The sequence below is a fragment of the Dendrobates tinctorius genome, unplaced genomic scaffold, assembly GCF_039654945.1.
Source record: "Dendrobates tinctorius isolate UK_male_01 unplaced genomic scaffold, ASM3965494v1 ptg000129l, whole genome shotgun sequence".
NCBI classification, from domain to species: Eukaryota; Metazoa; Chordata; class Amphibia; order Anura; family Dendrobatidae; genus Dendrobates; species Dendrobates tinctorius.
The window spans coordinates 35,443,543-35,466,625 of NW_027361797.1; the positions used below are offsets into that span (position 1 = coordinate 35,443,543).

The 23,083-nt window shown below is 43.5% G+C and overlaps 1 protein-coding gene across 1 annotated transcript in view; it reads left to right on the forward strand.

Moving 5' to 3' along the window:
• The window catches only part of LOC141047856 (uncharacterized), a 359,889-nt gene that overhangs the window by 194,817 nt on the left and 141,989 nt on the right, over positions 1-23,083 (forward strand). The window contains exons 40-46 of the mRNA XM_073543184.1: positions 6,427-6,549; positions 7,949-8,126; positions 11,979-11,993; positions 12,776-13,576; positions 14,787-14,891; positions 19,398-19,606; positions 22,687-22,844. Of these exons, the coding sequence (XP_073399285.1) occupies positions 6,427-6,549; positions 7,949-8,126; positions 11,979-11,993; positions 12,776-13,576; positions 14,787-14,891; positions 19,398-19,606; positions 22,687-22,844 (1,589 nt within the window). The remainder of the gene's footprint in view (positions 1-6,426; positions 6,550-7,948; positions 8,127-11,978; positions 11,994-12,775; positions 13,577-14,786; positions 14,892-19,397; positions 19,607-22,686; positions 22,845-23,083) is intronic.

The following is a 23,083-nucleotide window of genomic DNA, read 5'->3' on the forward strand; positions in this document are numbered from 1 at the left end:
TCCTGCACCACCCCGCCTGAAGACACCACGCACGGTGCCACCAGAGCAGAGCCTGATCCCAGAGGGCGCTGTTGCACTTCCCCTGCTGCTGGTGACCCCAGCTCTAAAATCGGTTACTACCCCGGCCCCGGCTGAAACGTCAAGTGCGGCCTACCCAGCGGCCACGGTTAGGCTGTTACTGGAACCGTGGTCCTATTTGGCCGACCCGGTGACCCAGCATACCGAGAACATGGCTGTTCCCACCCGCCATTCGGCTCCAGCGGCTGCTGGGCCGCAGAAACCATCGGCTGCCTCTGCCCTGCCCTCTTCTTAGGCATAGCCCCACCCATCAGACTCTAGAGCCTGCGCTGTACCCTCCGTTTGGGTTGCGGAGGTTATTAAGGGGAAGAAGGCACGAGAAAAAGCGATATGGAAACAGCTTCATGAAAAGGGAGAGGCAGGTATGGCAGCTAAGAGATCGAAGGGACGGCTGGTGTACACCAACGTCACAAAAAGTTACGGTTTCATCCTGACAGGAAGAACCGCAGTGGAGACGAGACACCAGGTGTAGGACAACGTATTTGAAATGACGCCTGACCAGTAAAATTGCTGTTGGTTTACGGGCCTAAGGCGGCCACAGTGACGGACCTGTCAGGAGCGTCAAACAGTGAAGAAGGGACGGTACGTGCATGTACGTCCCTAGTGTGAAAGTACGGTGTGTATAATGGGCCCTAGAAACGGAGGGCCATGAGGTGAAGAGAAGTGCGGTGTACTTCCGAGGCCGTCAGGCGGACGGCGAGTGGAATAAACTTGGACCTGTTGCACCCAGAACCTGCCTCCATCTTGTCTCTGTTTCATCTCTGCGTGGTATATCGAGGGACCACCCCCCAGCCCGGCCCACGACCCTACCGCTACATCCTGCACTGCACACCATCTACCAACTCTTTGATCTGCCCTGCGACTACAGCCCTACCTGTGCAGGGCTTCTACATCTTAGCTGCACCACAACATCTGTCCCAGAGAAGTGACACTGCAGCGCTGGTCAATCTGATCAGAAACCACAGGTGGCATCACGTATCATTCACCTATAAACGTTATTCACCCCTTTGTATGGACGCCCAAGGCCACGGACCGGGTCACCACCACCGTGACACATCCCTCTGAGACACCGGCCTGGTACCGATTAACCCCACTGCCCTGGCTGGTGACCCACACTCCATGTCAGATTCATCTTGGACTGGGGAATTCACGATTTGACTTGATAACCCAGGCATGGTATGTGAAAAGAGCTCCATGGAGTAATCTGTAGTGTGGCCTGCCGCATCCTTCACTTTTGGTGGGGGTGAAGGACACAAGGAAAGGTGTTGCTCCTGACCAGGAGCCTCCACTGACGACTCAGTGCTTTTATTTTTTGAAACTTCAGAAGAGGAGGCGATAGAGCTGGAGGCTGTGTCAGCAATGTAAGCCAAAACTTGTTCATGAAGCTCCGGCTTTAAAAGCGGTTTACCTACTCCCAGAAAAGTGAGCTGTAATGTAATGTCTGCAAAATATGATGTTTACGGTTGTAACCTTCCAGAATCTCCCCTTTCCTTCTGAGTTACATTGTACACTGTAAGCTTATAGCAGTCCCTTCCCCCAAGTCTTATCAGCTTGGCCAGCATCTGAAACCAGATTGAGCATTTCTTCTTGAAGTCTCCCCCCCTCCTTGGCAATGCCAGGACAGGAAGTCCTTTGTCTCTAGACATGTGCTGGGATCAATTTGAGAAGTATTAAAACACCCGGCTTCGCTACGGTGCCTCTTGCGTAGTTCTATCACCGCCAGAACCTGAAATATGGATTGCTCCCAAACAGAGTGTGTTAAGTATAGCATGTTTGGTGTCTTCGGGTTTTATTCGGTAAATCACAAACAATGATGCCCTATATGTGTTGGTACAGGTTTTTCTCGTTTAGATATAGGTATTCTAAGTTTTGTAGCCAAATCCTAACTTGGAGAGAGGGAGGTTGGACCTCTCCAGACCATCCCTTTCATGAGGTCACAAGCCCTAGTCTAAGGGATTCCCTCTCCAAACTCAGTCAGTTGGAGCTGAGTTTTGATGCTGAACAGACCTACTCCCATGTCTTGGGACGTCTGGCCCCTTCCCCCCAGCCACATGGGATGCCTAAAGATTCATAAGCAACCGTGAGTGTACTTTCTGGTTTCATCCACTTTTGTTTTATACTTGTATCTGTACATATTTTATGTCTCAACTTTATAGCAACTTTTATCTGTATAATCACTGCCCACATTTTGGGAATAAATAGTAAAATTATCAGTTTGTCTCCATGCTCTAAGAAACGAACTATACGCCTTGTTTAGATAATCGCTACTAATTTGTGGGGTTTGCCACGGACCCTCTTAATTTAACTCTGTGAATTAAGTAAAGCGTGGATGGGGATGGTGGCAGCGTGGTGTGTGCGATTGATTAGGCTAGTTGGCAGGACAGAAGGGTCTTATATTGCTAAAGGGGGGCTGCGGCCACAGCATTGATAATTCCCTTACTGCGGTAGCCTAATTGTCCATGCACAACAAGCAGCCCGTCCGGCGACTAATTATCCTAGGTGCAGTTCCCTGACTGACCTGAGGGTAAGGGGGGCGCCGGAGAGCTGTGAGTTCCAAAGTGGAACTGAGAAAGTGGGATATACATAAATCCCCGCAGTTCTTGGAAGGTTGTTAGCAGTGGTGGGGCAAGCAAAATACCCCCCGCGGTAAATTGTTAGAGCAAGGTTAGCTTGCTGCATTTTTGTCACATGGTGCCAGTGGTGGGATAACTAAGATAAGCCCCCACTGTGCCTGTGATAGCCGTGTGCCGGCATTGTGTCTCGTCCCTCCGTCCGCTGATACGCCCGTGTCAGTGGTGGGATTGTGACATATTGGTGACACAGGGTCCGCTGTCCATCGCGTTTTGGTGGCAGCGGGACCCCCATTCATCACATATTGGTGGCAGCGGTGGGCTGTTCATCACAAGAGCCTTCGAGGCCTTGTGGAGCCAGACAATGACGCAGGCTCAACACCTCCTGCCTTCGGTGCTATTGTGCTTTTGCCACTACCAGTAGATGCACCTCCACCACCACCACCACCATCAGTACCAGCTGGCAACCCCCGCCCATGTTCACAGCCTCTTCCACCATACTTCCTCATTTTTGGGAAAATGTACCCAAAATACCACCAGCTATATGGTACTGTAAAACAAGGTGTATATAGTATTGGGGAGAATTTGAATCTCCCTAGAGATTTTAGGAGGCTGAACTATTATCTCAGGCCCACTATAGATTACACCTCAATTTAACAGGCTGAAATTGGCTGGTGTATGACAAAGTACAAGGTGTATATAGTATTGGGGAGAATTGGAATCTCCCTAGAGATTTTAGGAGGCTGACAATGATGCTCTCAGTCCAAGTATGGACGCAGGCAGCCTAATAAGCAGGACTGCTGCACACAAAAGTGTGGAAAAATGAACGCTTGGTAACTTTGCAGAAAAGAGGAAGAAAATAATTTTTGCTTTTAAAAAAGCAGTTTGCACAGTAGTGTGCAAACAGCATTGCAGCTATCAGGGAGCCTTATAAGGCAGCCTAATAACCAACAGAGCTGCTGCACAAAAATATAGCCTCCCCTGTCACTGCACACAAGCTGTTGTGTTGTAAGTGGAAATCGCTACCAGCAGAAGCAGTTTTTTGGTTCTTCTTCCCTGCCTAACGCTCTCCCTTATTCAGAATCAGCAGCAGCAGCTCTCCCTATTCTGAGATCAGCAGATGTAAGATGGCGGTTGGCGTGCACGCCCTTTTATAGCCCCTGTGACGCCACACAAAGCCAGCCAATCACTTGCATGCCCTTCTCAAAGATGGTGGTGACCGCTGCCCATGTCATCGCGTTGCCCACAGTGTGCGTCCTCCATCATTGGCTGAAAAAGGGCGCAGGAAGCATCATTTAAAACGCGACTTTGGCACTCTGGTTGCCGACCTCATGCTATACTTTAGCGAAAGTCGGCGACTTATTAATTTGACCGACCCGTTTTGCTCAACTCCAATATTCAGTACTTGATCAGTATTTTACATCAGTATTTCTAAGCTAAACTTAGGAGTGAAACTATCAGAGGAAAATAAATTATTAAAGGGAGTCTGTCTTAGCTCTTTATAACAGTTTAAAAGGTCCTTTGTGATTGTAAAATAAAATATGAAAAATAGTCACAGATTTTTTTATTTTTCTTTCTATTTTTCTCCAACACCAGCAAAAAAAAAAAAAAATATAAGAATGACTGTAAAAAATAAACCTTGTGTATTATGAGGAAAAATACTGTAGCCATTAAAATTATAAGTTCAAAAATAAAACAAAACAAAATGTGCCTGGTCAGGAATGGAGCAAAATGGCCTGGCCCTGAACTGGCTAAACTGAGGTAAAATGAAAGCTAAAGGCTGATTGGCTGTAATGCACAAGGGCAGTTTTGTAAAATTGAAGGAGTACTAAAGGTGGGTCAATCCATTGGGCTACTGCAAAGAAACATGTCATGGGGTATATGCTTGTTTACAATGAGTCCTGGAGGTGGATGGATGGCAAGTCCTCCATCATGCCTATGGACACTATCGAGCCACGTTCACATGTTCAATATTGGGTCAGTATTTTACCTCAGTATTTGTAAGCCAAAACCAGGAGAGGAACAATCAGAGGAGAAGTATAATAGAGACACGTCACCACTTCTGGATTTATCACCCACTCCTGGTTTTGGCTTACAAATACTGAGGTAAAATACTGACCAAATACTGACTGAACGTGGCCTAAGACTTGCACACAGGCTGAAGAGAAAAAATTTGAGTCTGGGCACCACTATTAAAATAGACCCGGGGTGCTGCAATATGTAAATTCAAAACATTTAACATACCGTATATACTCGAGTATAAGTCGATCCGAGTATAAGTCGACCCCCCTAAATTTGCCTCAAAAATCTGGGAAAACTTATTGACTCGAGTATAAGTCTAGGGTGGGAATTGCCGAAGATACTGGTAAATTTAATGCTGCACAACATACAGTATGCCCCCAAAATGCTGCACAGTGAAAGCTGGCCCAAATACCGTAATGCTGCCCCCAAAGTGATAGGATTACTGGTAATCCTATCATGTTGCTGCCGCTGCTGCTGCCCCTGCTGGAATTTAAAAAAAAAACAAAAAAAACCCACTATATACTCACCTACGTTGATGACAGCTGCTCCTGAGCATCGCCGGCTCTTCAGTGACTCAGGCAGAGGGCGCGTGCTTTCCACGTCATCGCGCCCCCTGTACATCACTGCCGGAGGACGGGAGAGAGCGGCGCGCAGAGATTTTGAATGCCGCCGCGGCCCTATCATCACCCGCCGCCAGGACGCTGCAGGGGACCGCAGACGAACACCGGGGACCGCGGAGACGACTGGGACCACAGAGATGACGGGGACCAGGTAAGTTGGCACCGTGACCCGAATATAAGTTGAGGGGGGGTCTTTTTCAGCCCCAAAAGGGGGCTGAAAAACTCAACTTATACTCGAGTATATACGGTACAAAACATAAAAATTCACATACGAAGATATAGTCCAAATTGTGTCATACATTTATTTGATCAAAAAATACAAAATAGGACACAAAGATTAGAAAAGCTTAAACACAAACCATCCCCCATATGGTTAAAGGAGGAAACCTTTGTATCCTAGCAGCAAAATATGAGACCCTCCACTATAACACCTCAAAGCTAAGTCGATAAAGGTACAAAATGGCACAATAGTAAGGCAGTAATAAAAAGTGAGAGCATATAAATATATACAGTAAATATTACATGCAGAACAATAGAGATCAAAAAAACTAACTATGCATATATCTAAGTAGCAGAGATAATACAGATTCACAAACTAATCATTCCAGAACGGTAGGTAGGGTCAAACAATGCAAGAAAAAAGACTCCACACAAGTACACTTTGATCAGATGATCAGATGACCACCCCTTCTCTGTTCTCTTTTCTGCGTCTTTATTAAAAGTGCTGTAAAAGCTTGGAAAAACATGACTAATCTCTTCCACAAATAGTGCCACCCCTGTCCATAGGCTGTGTCTGGTATTGCAGTACTATTCAGTAAATCTTTTAGATGTAATACCTGACCCAACCCATGGATAGGAGAGGTGCTGTTTCTGGAAGAGAACTGCCTTATTTTTCTATTTCTTTAAACCTCTTTTACAACATCAGTTGGGGATGGATTGTCATTGCTGCTGATTGACCACTAAACATTTCAGATTTTACAATTAGACGATTTTTTTAAGGATGAAATTATAAAGATCCATGACAAACACTACCATCCTAAGGATATGCCATCAATATAAAAAAACATGAAGATTCAATGATTTAATCTCTTATAGATATATAACTATTAACAGAATATTTTTTATTTCCTTCTCAGGTTTTCTTCCTGATAACCGGCCTTTGTGGGACCATAAATGATGCCGATTTCCTTATCTACAGAGATATTGCTGCTGCCAGCTTTGGACATGTCTTTCAAGTTTCACTGTCTGACCTGAATAAAGTAATTCATCGTTTTATAAATTATATTCTATATGGGAGATTTATTCTTAAATATGAGTTATGGAGCCTTCAGATCAAAATTAGACATGTTTACGAGACTTTCTACAGAGCGAGAGGTCCAGGAAAAATCCCAGGCATGTGAATGGCCCCATAGAGTATCACCTATGATACTAATGAGCGCTATCCGTGAAAACCAGAGATAGCACTCGTACGGGAAAATAGAATGTTGGAATGAGCCCCGAGGGTGAAGGATGAGTTATTTCTATGATGTACAAGATTTGAATTGGCTGTCTATGTGTTCTGTTCCGACTTAATTAATTATCGAAACTCATCAACACTTGTTTTGTCACTTCCCCTCTCAGAAGCATCTTCTACTAGAGCAGAGGTATAAATTAAGTAGTTCTAGAAATGCTCCAAATTTTTATCATTTTGGGTTAAAGTTCTCCTTACACAATTTCCTAATGACCTGATGACCAACTTGAGACAAAAAAACTGACTGGCACATCCAAACTAATGTGAATAGGTGCATACCAAGAGGAGCTACCCCCATATACAATATACAAAGAATGGTTGCACTCTATCATGCTAAGGCATGTCAATGTGGAATATACGTAATTAGAATTGCAATACAGCTTTAGAATTATAGAAAAAATATATGAGACTCTTAGCATTGGTGACAGAGCTGTCCACATTCACCCAGGAATTCAGATATCAGCCTTAAGGTACTGTCACACTTAGCGATGTACCAGCGATCCCGACCAGCGATATGACGCGGTCAGGATCGCTGGTACATCGCTAAGTGGTCGCTAGTGAACTGCCACACAGGCAGATCTCACCAGCGACATCGCTGGGGACGGGGGGGGTCGCTACTTACCTGTCACACCAGGCGATCCTGCGTCCTCCCGCCCGGCTCCACGCGTTGCTCGTCGTCACAGCAGGAAGCGCCGCAGGAAGCTGACGACGAGAAACAGTCCAGCCTGTTCTCGCGCGATCAGCGATAACCAGCGGGGGAGCGGGTTGTAGGTAAGTATCACACATAGCAATATCGCTAGCAATATTGCTATAACATCACAAGTTATAGCAATATTGCTATCGATATCTCTTAGTGTGACATGCCCTTTAGAGAGGTATTCACACAGTGTAGGTACCCATCAGATTTGAGGCCACCTTGACGTTGGCTGGTGGGCAGATAATATTTGGCCAAATTTTATGCTAAGAGTCTCATATATTTTTTCTATAATTCTAAAGCTGTATTGCAATTCTAATTACATATATTCCACATTGACATGCCTTAGCATGATAGAGTGCAACCATTCTTTGTATACTGATGACCAACTTGGTTTGGCTAAGCTTCCTATTACATGAACTTGACGTCTCCCTTTAACGTGTCTCATTTTCAGGTCTTTCATTACTTGGACCTCACCCTTTCAAGACCATTAAACAGCTCAGAGCGACTCTTTTCTGGGGAGTATGATGAAGGATATAATAACAAAAGTTTTGCTGTAAAAGACAATTTTACTGCCCTAATAATAACTACAGATGGGGTGATCTATTCCATACGAGTATTGGGGCCTGGCTGTAAGTACCCAAATTATGGACATGTATGGTGTGTATGCATTCTTCTCTTCCCCCTACAGCCGATCTGGCATGTTTAAGAAATGAGTGTTCTGTTTTTTTTTTTTTCATTTCATTGCTTTTGGTTTCTACCTGTACATCATGGTATGGCACAGTATGGGGCATTCAGCTCAGGATTTAAAGGGAACCTATCACCATGAAAATGCAGTCTTATCTGCAGGCACCATCATACAGGGCAGGGAGCGCTGAGCAGACTAATATATAGTTTTGAGAGAATAGATTCAGTATAAGGCTGGGGTTACACTTGCAACTGCAATGTGAGAAACTCGTGCCTGGCACTGCCGCTGGCACTCGGGAGCATTCAGCTGCATAGAAATACATGCAACCACTCACTCCGGTCCCGAGTGTGAACATGGTCTTATGTTAGAAACTGTGACCATCAAATATATTCGTGCCATTATTGCATGAAGAAAAAAGTGAAACTCTTTTATATTAGTCAACTAGCTGAAGAGCCCGGCGCTGCCCTGTCATAGTAACTAACTGTGGTTAGTTATAGCAAATTATAATTATCCTCCATCCCGTGCCCATATACCCATCATACATATCCACGATCCAATAGGCCCATGCCCCATATACCCATCGCACATCCTCCATCTCATAGTCCCATGCCCATATACCCATCACACATCCTCCATCCCATAGTCCCATGCCCATATACCCATCATACATATCCTCCATCCCATAGTCCCATGCCCATATACCCGTCATACATATCCTTCTTTCCATAGTCCCATGCTCATATACCCATCATACATATCCTCCATCCCATAGTCCAGTGCCCATATACTCATCACACATCCTCCATCCCATAGTCCCATGCCCATATACCCATTATGAGATCATCATCACCATGGCAACCGTTATGACATAACCGTCACCATTGCAACCTATGATGAATCAGCGTCGCCATGGTAACAATTGTGACATCATAATGAAGGGCGGGGCTTGATTCACACACACTTTTCCCCATTATGTAGATAGGGGCAAAATTATTTGGTGAATTGGAACGTGCAGGGTTAAAATTTCGCCTCACAACACAGCCTAGGACGCTCTCGGGGTCCAGATGTGTGACTGTGCCAAATTTTGTGGCTGTAGCTGCGACAGTGCGGATGCCTATCCCGGACATACACACACACATACACACACATACATACATACATACACACACTTGAGCTTTATATATTAGATTAAATGGTAGTCAGTCTACAACAGCTTTTTTAAAGTGGGTCTGTCAACCCCAGTGGGGTGGACACAGTGTAAGTGACGGTGAGTAATCAGTTTTGGTGCAGATGTACTCTGATCCCTGGCTCCTATTAGAGTTTGTCAGTGTAGTGGGTGCAGCACTTTCAGTGCAGTGGCCAGGCTCCTTTATAATGATATTAACCTACACATTGACCTTATATCTGCTGGTTAATAGTGTTATCTAACCTGACACATTCCCTTTAAGTAGTTTAATTTGCATTTCAGGGTGACAGACTACCTTTAAAATCAACTACCAAAATGCTAATAATACTTACCCCACTTACTTGATGTATTGTTACATATAGTTTTCGACACTGTTGACCACAATCTTCTACTCTCTAGGCTCCAGTCACTAGGCATTAAGGACACTGCTCTCTCCTGGTTCTCTTCCTATCTTTCTCACCGCTTCTTCAGTGTTTTGTTTGCTGGCTCCACTTCATCTCCTCTTCCTCTCACTGTTGGGGTACCTCACGGCTCAGTCCTTTGCCACTTCCCTTCTCTCTCTACATGGCCCCAATTGGACAGACCATCAGCAGATTTGGCTTTCAGTACCATCTTTATGCTGATGACACACAACTATACAAGTCATCCCCTGACCTTACCCCCGCTGTACTACAGAATGGCAGTGACTGTCTGTCCGCAGTCTCCAACATTATGTCTGCTCTCTATTTGAAACTCAACCTTTCCAAAACTGAACTTCCTCTATGTCTACCAACCTCCCTAAATCTGACATTTCCCTCTCCATGGGTGGCACCATAATAACACCCCCGGCAGCAGGCACGCTGTCTGGGTGTTATGTTTGACACCAATCTCTCCTTCGCATCACATGTATAATCTCTTGCCTGCTCTTGCCGCTTACACCTAAAGAACATCTCTAGAATCTGCCCTTTTCTCATTGTGGAAACAACAAAAACCCTCACTGTTGCCCTGATACACTCCCGCCTGGACTACTCACTCGACTTTCCCCTCTCCAGTCCATCCTTAATGCTGCAGCCAGGGTCATCCATCCGGTTAATCGGTACTTGGACGTGTCCGCTCTTCGCCAGTTGTTACATCGGCTGCCTATTCATTATAGGATCCAATTCAAAGTACTTGTTCTCACCCACAAAGCTCTCCATGGTGCGGCACCCCATTACATCTCCTCCCTCATTTCTGTCTATCAGCCTAACCGACCGCTGCGCTCTGCAAATCACTTTCGACTAACTTCTGCACAAATCCGTAACTCCCACTCCCGACTCCAAGACTTCTCCCACGCTGCGCCAAGCCTCTGGAATGCTCTACCCCAAGAAATTAGGACCAGCCACAACTTTCTCAGTTTTAGGCACTCCCTCAAAACACATTTGTTCAGCGCACATACCCTAATCAGTCATTTTATGTGTAAGTGGCATGTGTAGCCCATTCACTATCACCATCTATCCCCCACTCCCTCAAGATGGCTGGACCATCAATGTAAATACATCACTGTAAATACACACCTGTACTTTGTATCTCCCCCACCCTATTGTAGATTGTAAGCTCTCACAAGTAGGGCCCTTTTATTTTGCTGTAATCATTGTATTATTGCTAAAGTTGTTACTTTTGACTGTTATGTTTGAAACTGTTAAACTGTAAAGCGCTGCGGAATATGTTGGCGCTATATAAATAAAGATTATTATTATTATCTATTTTACTTTAATCAGCAGATATTGAATTTCCACTAAAACAGATAGTATCAGAACTTTGGGGATCAGTGTATTTGCTGAAAAATCCAGGACATGGAAAATGGACCATAGTGATATATGCAGGAAGTCGATATTCTTTACGAGTGGAGGGGTTGACAGGTATTTTACTATCTTTCATTCTTTCCCTAGCAATGAATAAAATTTGGGATGAAAATCCAAGACATTTAGGCTTTGCACTGAGGAGGACTAAAATCCTAAAACACACGTCTGCAAATTGGCATTCTGGTTTTGCTTTTATCCTAATGTATATGGCAAGGCTCATTATAGGGTCAATATTTACCCTTAGGATTTCTACTTCCAATAGGTGGCAGTAGAGTTCAAGTCCTCTTCTTCTGAATAAGCAATTTGAATATTTAATTTCCCAAAGGAGCACTGCATTTCCTATAAGTCTCCTTACTCTGGCATGTCACTCTCCACAAGGAGAAACATCACTCCTTAGATCTTAGTTTAGAATGTGAATGTCTAATTGCAGCCACAATGCACTTCAATTAAATGGATTGCAAAATTTGATTTCTCAGAGCTGACACATCAGATTTCTACAAAACAGGACTAAGGACTAAAACTAAGGATGGTCAAATGTCGAATTCAGCACATTAGGCCAGTAAATTCAATTTACATCAAATATATATATTCCATGTGTATCAAATGTTCAATCTATTGTTTTGAGTTCTAACCCCAGAAAAAAGTCTGCATATTTGTATCTTTATAAATTAGCTAGTTTACACAATTGCTGAGGCTGTTCTCTGTTCATTGTGTCTTTACCTTATCATTATACATTAATATACGGTAACTTGAAGTACTAAATAAATATATTTTTATGTTTCTTTTTCAGGTTTGAATATTTCATGTAAGTATTACAATAACTCATAATGAGAGCCATGATATAGACACAAGTGAAGATGGGGAATGGGAGGAGTTAGATGTTCAGTGGCAAAAGGAGGATGTTCAGTGGCGTAACTAGTGTCCGATGGCCCAAAGTTCAATATTTGGACCAGCCCGCCAGATCCTGGTATATATATATACTGTACATATATTTATATCCTCTATCCTGATATATCTGACCTCTATCCCAGGCTCCATTCTGGTGTATATATCCCCCATCCTTATACATGCCTCTTATCCTGTGCCCCATCCTGATATATATATACTCAATCCTTGTAACAAGTCCCTTATCCTGAACCCCATGCTAGTATATCTCCCACGTTCTGCCGCTGTTCTTTAATGCATAGAAAAAAATAAAACATTGTAGTCACGTTGTCTCGACGCCCTCGGGGCACAACGTCCTCCTCTGAAGCCAGCAGCTGACTTTTGTGTGCAAGCGATGGGATAACATGACGTCACTGCCGTGCACGCCCCAATCACCCCCAACACGCCAACGTTAGTTGATGGCCCCTATTTGGCTGGCAGCGTGTAATGCGGCTCATGGACCTGTTGGATCTGTGCACTGCAATACACTTCAACTGGATGTACATCTGAGGACGTACATTCAATTGAAGTTTCTGCTGGCATCGGCGAGCCACTCACCTGCATGGGATCGATTGCATTTGTGACCCGTGCAACACCCATGAATATATTCTATATGTTCCTTCTGGAGTATATCTATGCATTATAGTGCTTTTTTTGTTACAGCTGCATGGGATTGTTCCAAATGTCATTTAAATGCTACTTGTGAAGAATATTTTGGCTCCGTGGAATGCAACTGTAAGGAAGGATTCATTGGAGATGGCTTCACCTGTTCTGACGTAGATGAATGTGCCTACTCTTGGTCAAATAATTGCTCTTATGGCATGTGCCAAAACACTGTTGGGTCCTACACTTGCGTTTGTCCAAGCGGTTTCATCTTCAGCTTAATGGGCTACTGTGTTGACTTAGATGAATGTGCCAGTCCTGAACTAAACAGCTGTCATTCATCTGCATCATGTATTAACTACTATGGCTCCTATTCCTGTGTTTGCCCATATGGGTATTTTGGTGATGGTTTCCATTGTGAAGTTGATGAATGCAAAATTGGAGTTTGTGGCCTGGGGATTGAGTGCATAAAATCACTTGGGTCTTACCGCTGCTCTGATCCATGTTCAAACCACACTATTCTCGATGAGCCCTGGAGAAGTACATCCAATATGTACGATTACCGGTATAACTGTGACAGTTCCAAATATGGATGGTATCGCTTTACTGGAAGTGGAGGTGTTCGAATGCCAGAAAGTTGTGCACCAGAAAATGGCTGTGGTACTCATGCCGGAATATGGTTGAGTGGCAAACATCCAATGCTAAGAGATGGAGTGGTGAATCGCACTGTTTGTGCTAGTTGGAGTGGATCCTGCTGTTTATGGTCATCATCTATCCAGATAAAAGCCTGTCCTGGAGGATACCATGTATATAAACTGGAAGGTACCCCAGATGGTGCATGCTATTTGTCCTATTGCACAGGTAGGTAATAGTCCCTTATTTCATTAAAGACTATTTGTTTGTGATAAAGTCCTATACCTATACCCATCTTCCCATCTCACACACTGGAATTAAGGCTAAAATATGAAGAATAGGATCATAGAATAAGAGATTCTGGGATATATTTGTGGGCTCTTTCTTTTCTCCTTTTTTTGTGTGTTTTCTTTGATTGTATTGTTTATGAGACCTTGCGCTACTAGTAGAACAATGACATTGCAGCAGGGTCAGGTGTGTCTGGAATCACCCCATAAAAAAGGAAAATAAAAGCAAATATATAGAAAAACACTATCTCCAGTGCTGATGTTTCTAGAGTGCAAAAGGTATATAAGGCCAAGTGCACATGTTGAGTATTTGGTGAGATTTCCATCTCAGTATTTTCAAGCCAAAATCAGGAGTGGAACAATCAGAGGAAAAGTATAATAGAAACACGTCACCACTTCTGTATTTATCACCTACTCCTGGTTTTGTCTTTGAAGTACTGAGATAAAAAAAACTCACCAAATACTCAATATGCTTTTGGCACACATCAGGGTATCTGTCTAAGCCCTAAATAAGGTAATTTGGCCAAGACTGGTGATTGGGGCCATACACACTTTGTGCCCTGTCTAACCTCCTTTTCAGCAGTGTTCGTCTTTTTTAGATAGGTCGAAAAACATGGTCGACTGCGCTTTGGTGCCCTCCCCAAAAAAGGCAAACACAATCGAAAAGAAGGTCAGACAAAGCCCAAAGTGATTTCAGTTTTGCCGAAACACGTTTTCCAGGGCTTCAGAAACATCAATGGAGCCCCTGACGTGTAGCCAAGATGTGATGTGAACATGCCCCTAGACAAATATGATTACTTTCAAGAAAAGCCTCACACCCATCCACATACGTTATCTGGTATTACAGCTCAGCTATATACATCTCAGTGGCTATAAGCGTCCATAGCAGGCACTATTCATGCACAGGTTTAGCACGGTCTTAAAAAGAAACAGTAATGTTATTCCTAAGCCTGGACAAAATCTTTAAAGCATCTTTCCACTGTAAATAATATAATTGTATGTAATTTTCACATTCAAAAAAATATCATCACATTCTGGGGTTCAATGGCGTTTCCAAAATTCAGGCACAAAATTATAAGGTCATCATGAAGTCTACTCTCTACCAGTCCATAACCTGAAAACTGAGGCAAAATTTGTAATTTTTCTCTTAGATCCATCTACAGCATTAAATAACTCGATCTGTGGAGCAGATGAAGAATGGAAACTAAAAAATGGAGTCTTTGGATGTTACTGCATAGATAAATATGAAGTCGCTGGTAAGTCTATCATTGAGACTATGATACATGTAATGTGCATCCTGGACAAACATCTCTTCTCTCCTCCATAAGATGGGAAGTCACTGAGCAATTGATATAATTGACATAATGATAAAAAGTGTCCTGAGATAACTAAAAATAATTTTAAAATGTTATTTTGTTAAAGAAACCTGCCATTAGATTCATGCTGCCCAGACCACTTAATGAATTAGGAGCCTCTGACTCTCTCATCAAAACCAGTGTGAAAATCGCTGGTCTTCATCAACCGATGCCATAGTCTTTAGATGCCTTTTCAAAGTATGTTTGCTCTGAAATGCCACAGTAATTCAACAGTACCTGAATTTTTAAGATTAAATCTTACTGAAAAAAAACATGATATACCTGTAGCCATGAGGAGAACTTTTTAAGAGACGGTCACGTACCTCAATTCTATGACATTACTAGGCAAACACAATCTCAGGTAGTAGCTAAAAAACATTCAGTAACAGGGATCCTCTATACACCCCAATATTTCACATACTGTAGGACTAAAATTCCCAACATACAGTATTAACATTGGTGGGTAGATGGTACAGTTTATAGTTTAAGTATATATGATGCTTTACAATGCTTACATACAGTACATGCTCACCTTTAAATATGCAAATTCACACCTCAGTTTATTGACTTAATTTCAAATCCTAGCCCTTCCTTGGTTTCCAGCTATGACCCTATGTCTCCCATGCTTTTCGTTGCATATATACGCCAGTCAGGATATGAAGGAAAGGATATACAAAGGAAACATAAATTCTTTTTTGGAATCCTGGGGAAATCTTACTCAGGGCGACCATTAATTATTATTATTATTATTTATTATTATAGAGCCATTTATTCCATGGCGCTTAACATGTGAGGAGGGGTATACATAATACATACAAGTACAGTAATCTTAAAGGGAAGGTGCCATCCAAAAAAATTTTTTTCAGCAATTGAAAAAATGTAAAGAATTAATGTTTACATTTTCTTAAAAAATATTATCGTTTGTTTTTAATTTTGCAAAATATGAAAAATAATTTTAAAAAGTTTGGCATTTCCACTTGTTAACACTAGGGGGAGCAGCTACTGAAATCTGGCACAAAAACCTATGACATCTATAGACACAGTGAGCAGCCATTTTGATGGGGCTTGCAAAGTTACTGACTGTCTTTGCATGTAAAGTCTGGATCAGAACAGGCCATCAATCAGCAGACATGTTTCCTGGATTTCTGTGGAGCAGACAAGCAGACGGTCCATCCATGTGAATAAAACACAGCGCTCTTTGTACAATCCCTGGCACCGAACAGGGCGCCCCCCACAGACCAGCACACTGCTCTCCTGAAATACTCTGTGCTGCTGTCGCCCTGCTCCTTCCACCATATATCAGGCCCCTGTCCCCTCGGTTTCACACATCGCCAGGACGGGATCTGAGGAGAGGAATGGGGTCTTTGGTCACCGAGGATGGCAGGCAGCAAGGATTCTGGGAGCAGAGTGACAGCAGCACAGAGTATTTCAGGAGAGCAGTATCACACGGGATAGGATTAGATACACGGCTCAGCAGGCAGCATCACACAGGAGAGGATTAGATACACGGCTCAGCAGGCAGTATCACACAGGAGAGGATTAGATACACGGCTCAGCAGGCAGTATCACACAGGATAGGATTAGATGCACGGCTCAGCAGGCAGTATCACACAGAAGAGGATTAGATACACGGCTCAGCAGACAGTATTACAGATATGCCCACACTGGTGAAACTTCCAGCCCCCCCCAATTATACACAAGACTATGGGCTGTATAAGTCACTGTCCTCCTCAGACAGCCATAAAAGCAAAGGTGTCAGATTACCGGATCATTGGGGCTGTGTGTGAGGAGGCGGAGACAGAGCAGGAGGACGCTGGAGCAGGAAGCACAGGGCTGAGCCTGGAGTAAGCAGTACAGAGGAGCATAGATGAAAGTCACCCGCACTCACCAGTCTCCATCCTCCGGCTCCAGTGAGCGCTTCTCTCCTCTGCTGACCACCTTCTCCATATCTTCAGCCTCTCCTCACAACACAGGACCCGTTATGCCACAAGTGGTCCTGTGATAGAGGGTAAGTGGAGCTCAGCAGATAGCACTGGGCTACAGTAAAATGGCGCCCAGCCACACCTACAGCAGTGAATGGTGCAGCCCACAGGGGCGTGCCCAGTTCTCTGCTAATGAGGCTGCAATGTTAGAGATGGGGTCGGGAACCGACCACAGTTTCCTATGTCCAGGGACGGCCATATTTGCAGACTGTATGAGTCCTCCACAGATCTGCAAATCAAGATGTCAGCGCCCAGTGGCTACATGAAAACATTATTACAAACAAACCATAAATCCTGGTTAGTACAACATTTGCTGAAACAACATGTTTTGTAACTTACTATTTTTTTGCAAATTATATAAAATTGAAGCACCTTCCCTTTAAACAATACAAGTCACGACTGGTACAGGATGAGAGAGGACCCTGCCCGTGAGGGCTCACAATCTACAAGGGATGGGTGAGGATACAGTAGGTGAGGGTAGAGCTATTATTATTATTAATTATAATTCTTCACAGTAGAGGGGAGGTAATGGTTTACAGGCACACAGCTATCATGCATTTTTAAGCTGAAGTTGATCACAGGGGTTTTATTCAAGCTTCTTTACAACACACAGAATCACTTCTCTTTATGCAATGTTTCATCAACAGATAATTTATTTGTACAGATAATTTCTCTTCACACACAGTGTTTTAATCTGAGCAGAACTGTACCTTGCTCATGCAGTAAGGTGGGGGGAGGGGGGGAGTCCGGTGCTGTAGCTCTCTCACTTCTATCTTTATGTAATTATGATCCTCCTGGCTGTCCTGACTGCTTCTATGATTATAGCAATCACTTCCCAGTAAGAACTGGTCTACATGGCCTGACTGATTTCAGACTGACAGGAGACTATCTAGCACACACCATACTCCCGGATGTCCTGGACGCAATAACAACTTTCCCAGTATCCCCTGGGGCTGAGCTAAACACCCCCTGTCTGCTATAATTTTAACCCCTATAGTTGCTGGATGATTCTAAATCAACAGTGCAGCTTCTATCTGTCACTATCTATCTGGCTATGAAAACCTTCTTATGTGTACAATATACTATGATATGTACCTGGGAGAGTCTTTGACAGGGTGATATTTGAGCAGGGAGTTCTGTTAAAATCTGAAGTGATCTTTTAAGGGTGTGTTATATACAGTACTAGCTGAAGAGCCCGGCGCTGCCCGGGCATAGTAACTAACTGTGGTTAGTTATAGCAAGTTATAATTATCCTCCATCCCATAGTCCAGTGCCCATATACCCATCATACATATCCTCCATCCCATAGTCGAGTGCCCATATACCCATCACACATCCTCCATCCCATAGTCCCATGCCCATATACCCATCACACATCCTTCATCCCATAGTCCTGTGCCCATATACCCGTCATACATATCCGCCATCCCATAGTCCCGTGCCCATATACCCATCACACATCCTCCATCCCATAGTCCCATGCCAATGTACCCATCACACATCCTTCATCCCATAGTCCCATGCCCATATACCCATCATACATATTCGCCATCCCATAGTCGAGTGCCCATATACCCATCACACATCCTCCATCCCATAGTCAACCATTATGACATCATAATGAGCGGCGGGGCTTGCAACCTATGATGACATCAGCGTCGCCATGGCAACCATTGTGACATCATAATGAGGGACGGGGCTTGATACGCACACACTGTTTCCCCATTATGTAGACAGGGGCATTATGACATCATAATGAGGGGCGGGGCTTGACACGCACACACTTTTTCCCCATTATGTAGACAGGGGCAAAATTGTTTGGTGAATTGGAACACGCGGGGTTAAAATTTCGCCTCACAACATAGCCTAGGACGCTCTCGGGGTCCAGACGTGTGACTGTGCCAAATTTTGTGGCTGTAGCTGCGACGGTGCGGATGCCTATCCCGGACATACACACACATACATACATACATACATACATACATACACACTTTGAGCTTTATATATTAGATAATGGGGTGTGATTAATATCAGACCGAGTCCAGTCCCCTTAATTTAGTGACTGCTGTGTCCATTAACATTCCACACAGGAGTGTAGCATCAGTAATGATCTGATCAAAGGATCTCAACAAGATGAACTTGTAGTTCTGTCTATAGCATAACATTGAGACCAGCTGGGTAGAAGACTAAAACCCAGCTGAAGCTCCATCAATGGGCAATAAAACAAAGGGCATGTGACCAAAAAAATATTTGAAGTCAGTACCATGTTTTGTGCTTCACTGCCACAGGTTATTCTTATAGTTATAAACAAAGTCAGTTAAAATTTCAAGTTTGCATATTGCTTCCTAAGTTCCTGTGGCCTTGATAAGAAATATTTTCATTGTTGAATTGAAAGAAAATAGCATCTATGTTTTTTATATTTTAGATCTTGCAGACATCCATCCTGAGCTGACCTGTGATGTCTACGACATGAGAGCTGTTTTTCATAAATGTCAGCTGACGAGTCTGGGCTTCAATGCCAGTAGCGTTGCCCTGAATGATGCAAGTTGCTTTGGATTTCGTGATGATGCAAGCACAAACACCTTTACTGTAACATCCCCAATCCATGCAGGAGCATGTGCACTTCAGATAATTGTATGTGACCATCCTATTACCTTTCTGCCCGCCCAGAGACAAAATGGTTTATACCGGACCATATCCCTATACAGACCATGCCCATCTCATAGAAAAAGAACAGCATTCTAACTTTCAGTTATGTTCTTCATTCCCCAAATTGCTAATGTTACTTTGCCTTTGAAGAAGGGAAGGCCTGTGCATACTTGGTAGACCTCGAGACCTTACTCTCCACTACTGGTCTCATTGAGCTGTCTACTGCAGCATTTCCAATACTGCTGCATCCTACTGCTGCTGGTGAGTCTCCACCTGGCTGTAGGGAGGAGTGCCCAGACTTTGCAGGAACTTAACCACTTGCTTCCTGCAAAGTTTAACTTCCTCAGCCTATCCCTAGGCCACAGCGGGTTTATTAGGCAGATCCTTCCACCACTCCTGGCCTGAATGTAGGTTCCTAGTTGCTTGTCTCTAGATCTTGTTGGAGCATATTTATTCTGTCTCTCCTGCTATTGACCTGGCTTATTTACCATTTTTCCTGATCTCTCCGCTACTGACTTCAGCTACGTATAGTGAACCTGTGCTGGATGTCCTGACCTCAGATTGTCTGACAAAGTATTTGTCTTCATCCACTTGTACCATATACCTGTGCCTTTGACTCTCAGGTCACCTGTTGCAGACCCAGGGACTGTCCTGGAGTGGTACTTGTTGACTACCTATGGACAAGTCTATCCTCACCATCAGAGCCTCTAATAAATACCCGGAAGTCATTTAATTAAGCCCCTCCAGGGTACGCCTGGCCAGTGGCTCAGTAGGTCCACACACACCCGCATTACAAGGTGGGGCTGCAAAAAGAGAAATGAGCAACTAAGTTACACTTTTTCTGTAAGGCCCCCTTCACACATCCATTTTTGTGTTCGTATGCAGTGCATTTTTAATGATCGAAAATGCGGACACACGCACACCCATTATATTCAATGGTGGCGCCCACATGTCAGGTTTTTTACACGGACCTTGTATCTATGTGGAAAAACCCGCTGACATGTCAGTTTTTTATCAGCAGCATGGACAAAACACATGCTGCACACATGCACTCTGATGACACACGGATGATAACGTGTGTCATCAATGTGACACATACCGGCAACTGTGAAGAAGCGGTACAGGTTATGCTGTTCCCAGGCACCAGCTGCTGAAGGCAGCTCCCATCATTGTCGCTTGGTCTCCTTGTAATTAGCGAGACCGGGTGACAATGAAAAGAGTTGTATTCAGCACCCACTGCGTTTGTCTTTTGTAAAATTAGGAATTAAATTTAAAAAATGGCGTAGGCTCCCATGTAATTTTCCTAACCAGCAGAGGGAAAGCCCATGGATGGAGGCTGATCAAACAACAATGCGAACTGTGTAACGGGGACCAGGGAGGTAGTCGCAGCAGAGGGTGGCAATACTGGCACACCCTGGCCCTCCGTCATATAAATACGTTGGCCCATTGGTTGTGCATTCTTTGGTTCACCTACTTGCACATGAGAGTCCTCTCCATTCTGCTGGGGGTTTCCTTTCCCAAATACCATGCAAAGACAGGCAGAGTCCAGATCCAGTTTTAAACAAACAACTTTACTCAGTTCTTGTCTCAGCTCATCCAGATTAGTCACAGGTACAACACAGGATCCATCACAAATCATAGCCTTTCCTTTCCCTGTGCTGTCCCTTACACCTCCAAGAATTTTGCAGGGTCATACCGTTATCTCTGGTACCGCAGCGTTGTGTCTGGCCAGCCTAACTACCTTTAGGAGTTTCCTGTCCGCTTCGCCACGGGCATTTAGGTGTCTTCCCACGTAGCTTATTGCAACCATGTTGAAGCTGTCCTGTATTCCTTCACCTCCCAAGTGACCATTACTCCTAGGCCCTGGACGAGCTGGGCTCCTTTACTTGAACATTGCGTGGCACAACTTCCCTGTCCGGGCTTCCAGGCCCTATTGACCAAATGCAGGAAACTCTCTATACCTTACACCAGTTGGCCCCTCCTAATTAACTAGTTCCTATCCTATTGCTATCTTATACTATTGTGCCCCTCTGTAGTGGGCTAATCTAAATACTACACTTTCCCTACACAATAACACATGTATATTGCGTTACGCAGCATAGCAATCTTATAATACACATAACATTTGACAGTCATATACAATATAGCTGCATTATACAGTTCACAGCATAATGTAATAAATATACCAGCTTGTCAGAAACGTAAAAACACGAGCAAGGGAGAGTGGGCACAACTAGTCCTTGTACACCCCTTACAACTGCACTGCTTTTCCCAGGCACATGACATATGGACGGACGTGAAACACGGACAGTAGGATACACAGATATCATTTAAATGTCATATACCACATACGGATGGCACACGGCCACGATCCACGGAACTCACCAGTACTGGTTTTTCCTGTACAGGAATCAACAGGTTGTGTGAAGGAGACCTAACTCCCTTGGAAATTAATGAATTTCTGAGTCACATAAGCAGCTTAGCTCTGCCGCACTCAGCTTTTTTGGTATCCTCACCTTCTGTAGCTGGCACATGGACTGGACAGAGTTATTACCATTTTAATCTCCAGCAGTCTTATAGATAATGAATAAGTGATGGTGCGCACCATGTACAGAGCTAAGTTATCGCCTATGAATAAACCATAACTTCCAAAGTAGGGAATAACCCTTTAATTTCTAAAATTCTTAATGTCTGACGCCAACGATACTTTTTTGATTTGCTCATGAATTTCAACTGCTGACGATGACCCAAAATATGTTATTTATCTTTGTGCAGGTGAATTTCAGTAGAAAAAAGAACCCGTCAGTAGGGGTTATAGACTTACAATTTATAGGAAGATGCAAATTCAATTTAAAACAAATTGAAAACCAAGTAGTTTTGTGCAAATTTGGGAAAGTGTAGACCTAAAAATTGAAAGTTTTTAATTTTAGCTGTAATCTACTACCAATTTATTTGTAACTTTATTTTAACAAATTGGGTTAAATATTTGTACAGCATATTAGTCCATGTAACATTTTCCTTCTGTATAAGCCTCTGATTCACTTCTTTACTTTATATTTATGCAGAAAAATGGAACAGATGTCACTTATAAAAGCAAAATGCGTCTTTTGTTGAAAGCTACTGGGTTAATAGCAAGAGACCAAGTTTTGACTGTGACAATATTTTGTTCGTACTCACTGGACATGATGGTCAGTCTGAAAACAGCAGTGAAACCATTCTATAAGTAAGGAATATATTCAATTTCTTGTCTACATTTGGGCCATTCACCTTAGGCCCCCTTCACATTTACGTGTCTCCAGTTTGTGTATCATCCATTCTTACGAATACCGGAGACACGTATCTACACATATCTATTGAAACCTATGATGATCTTCACATGTTCGTCTTTTTACATGGAGTGTGTGTTCATGTGAACCTCATGGACACATGTCGTTATTTTTTAGCAACACGGATAACAATTGC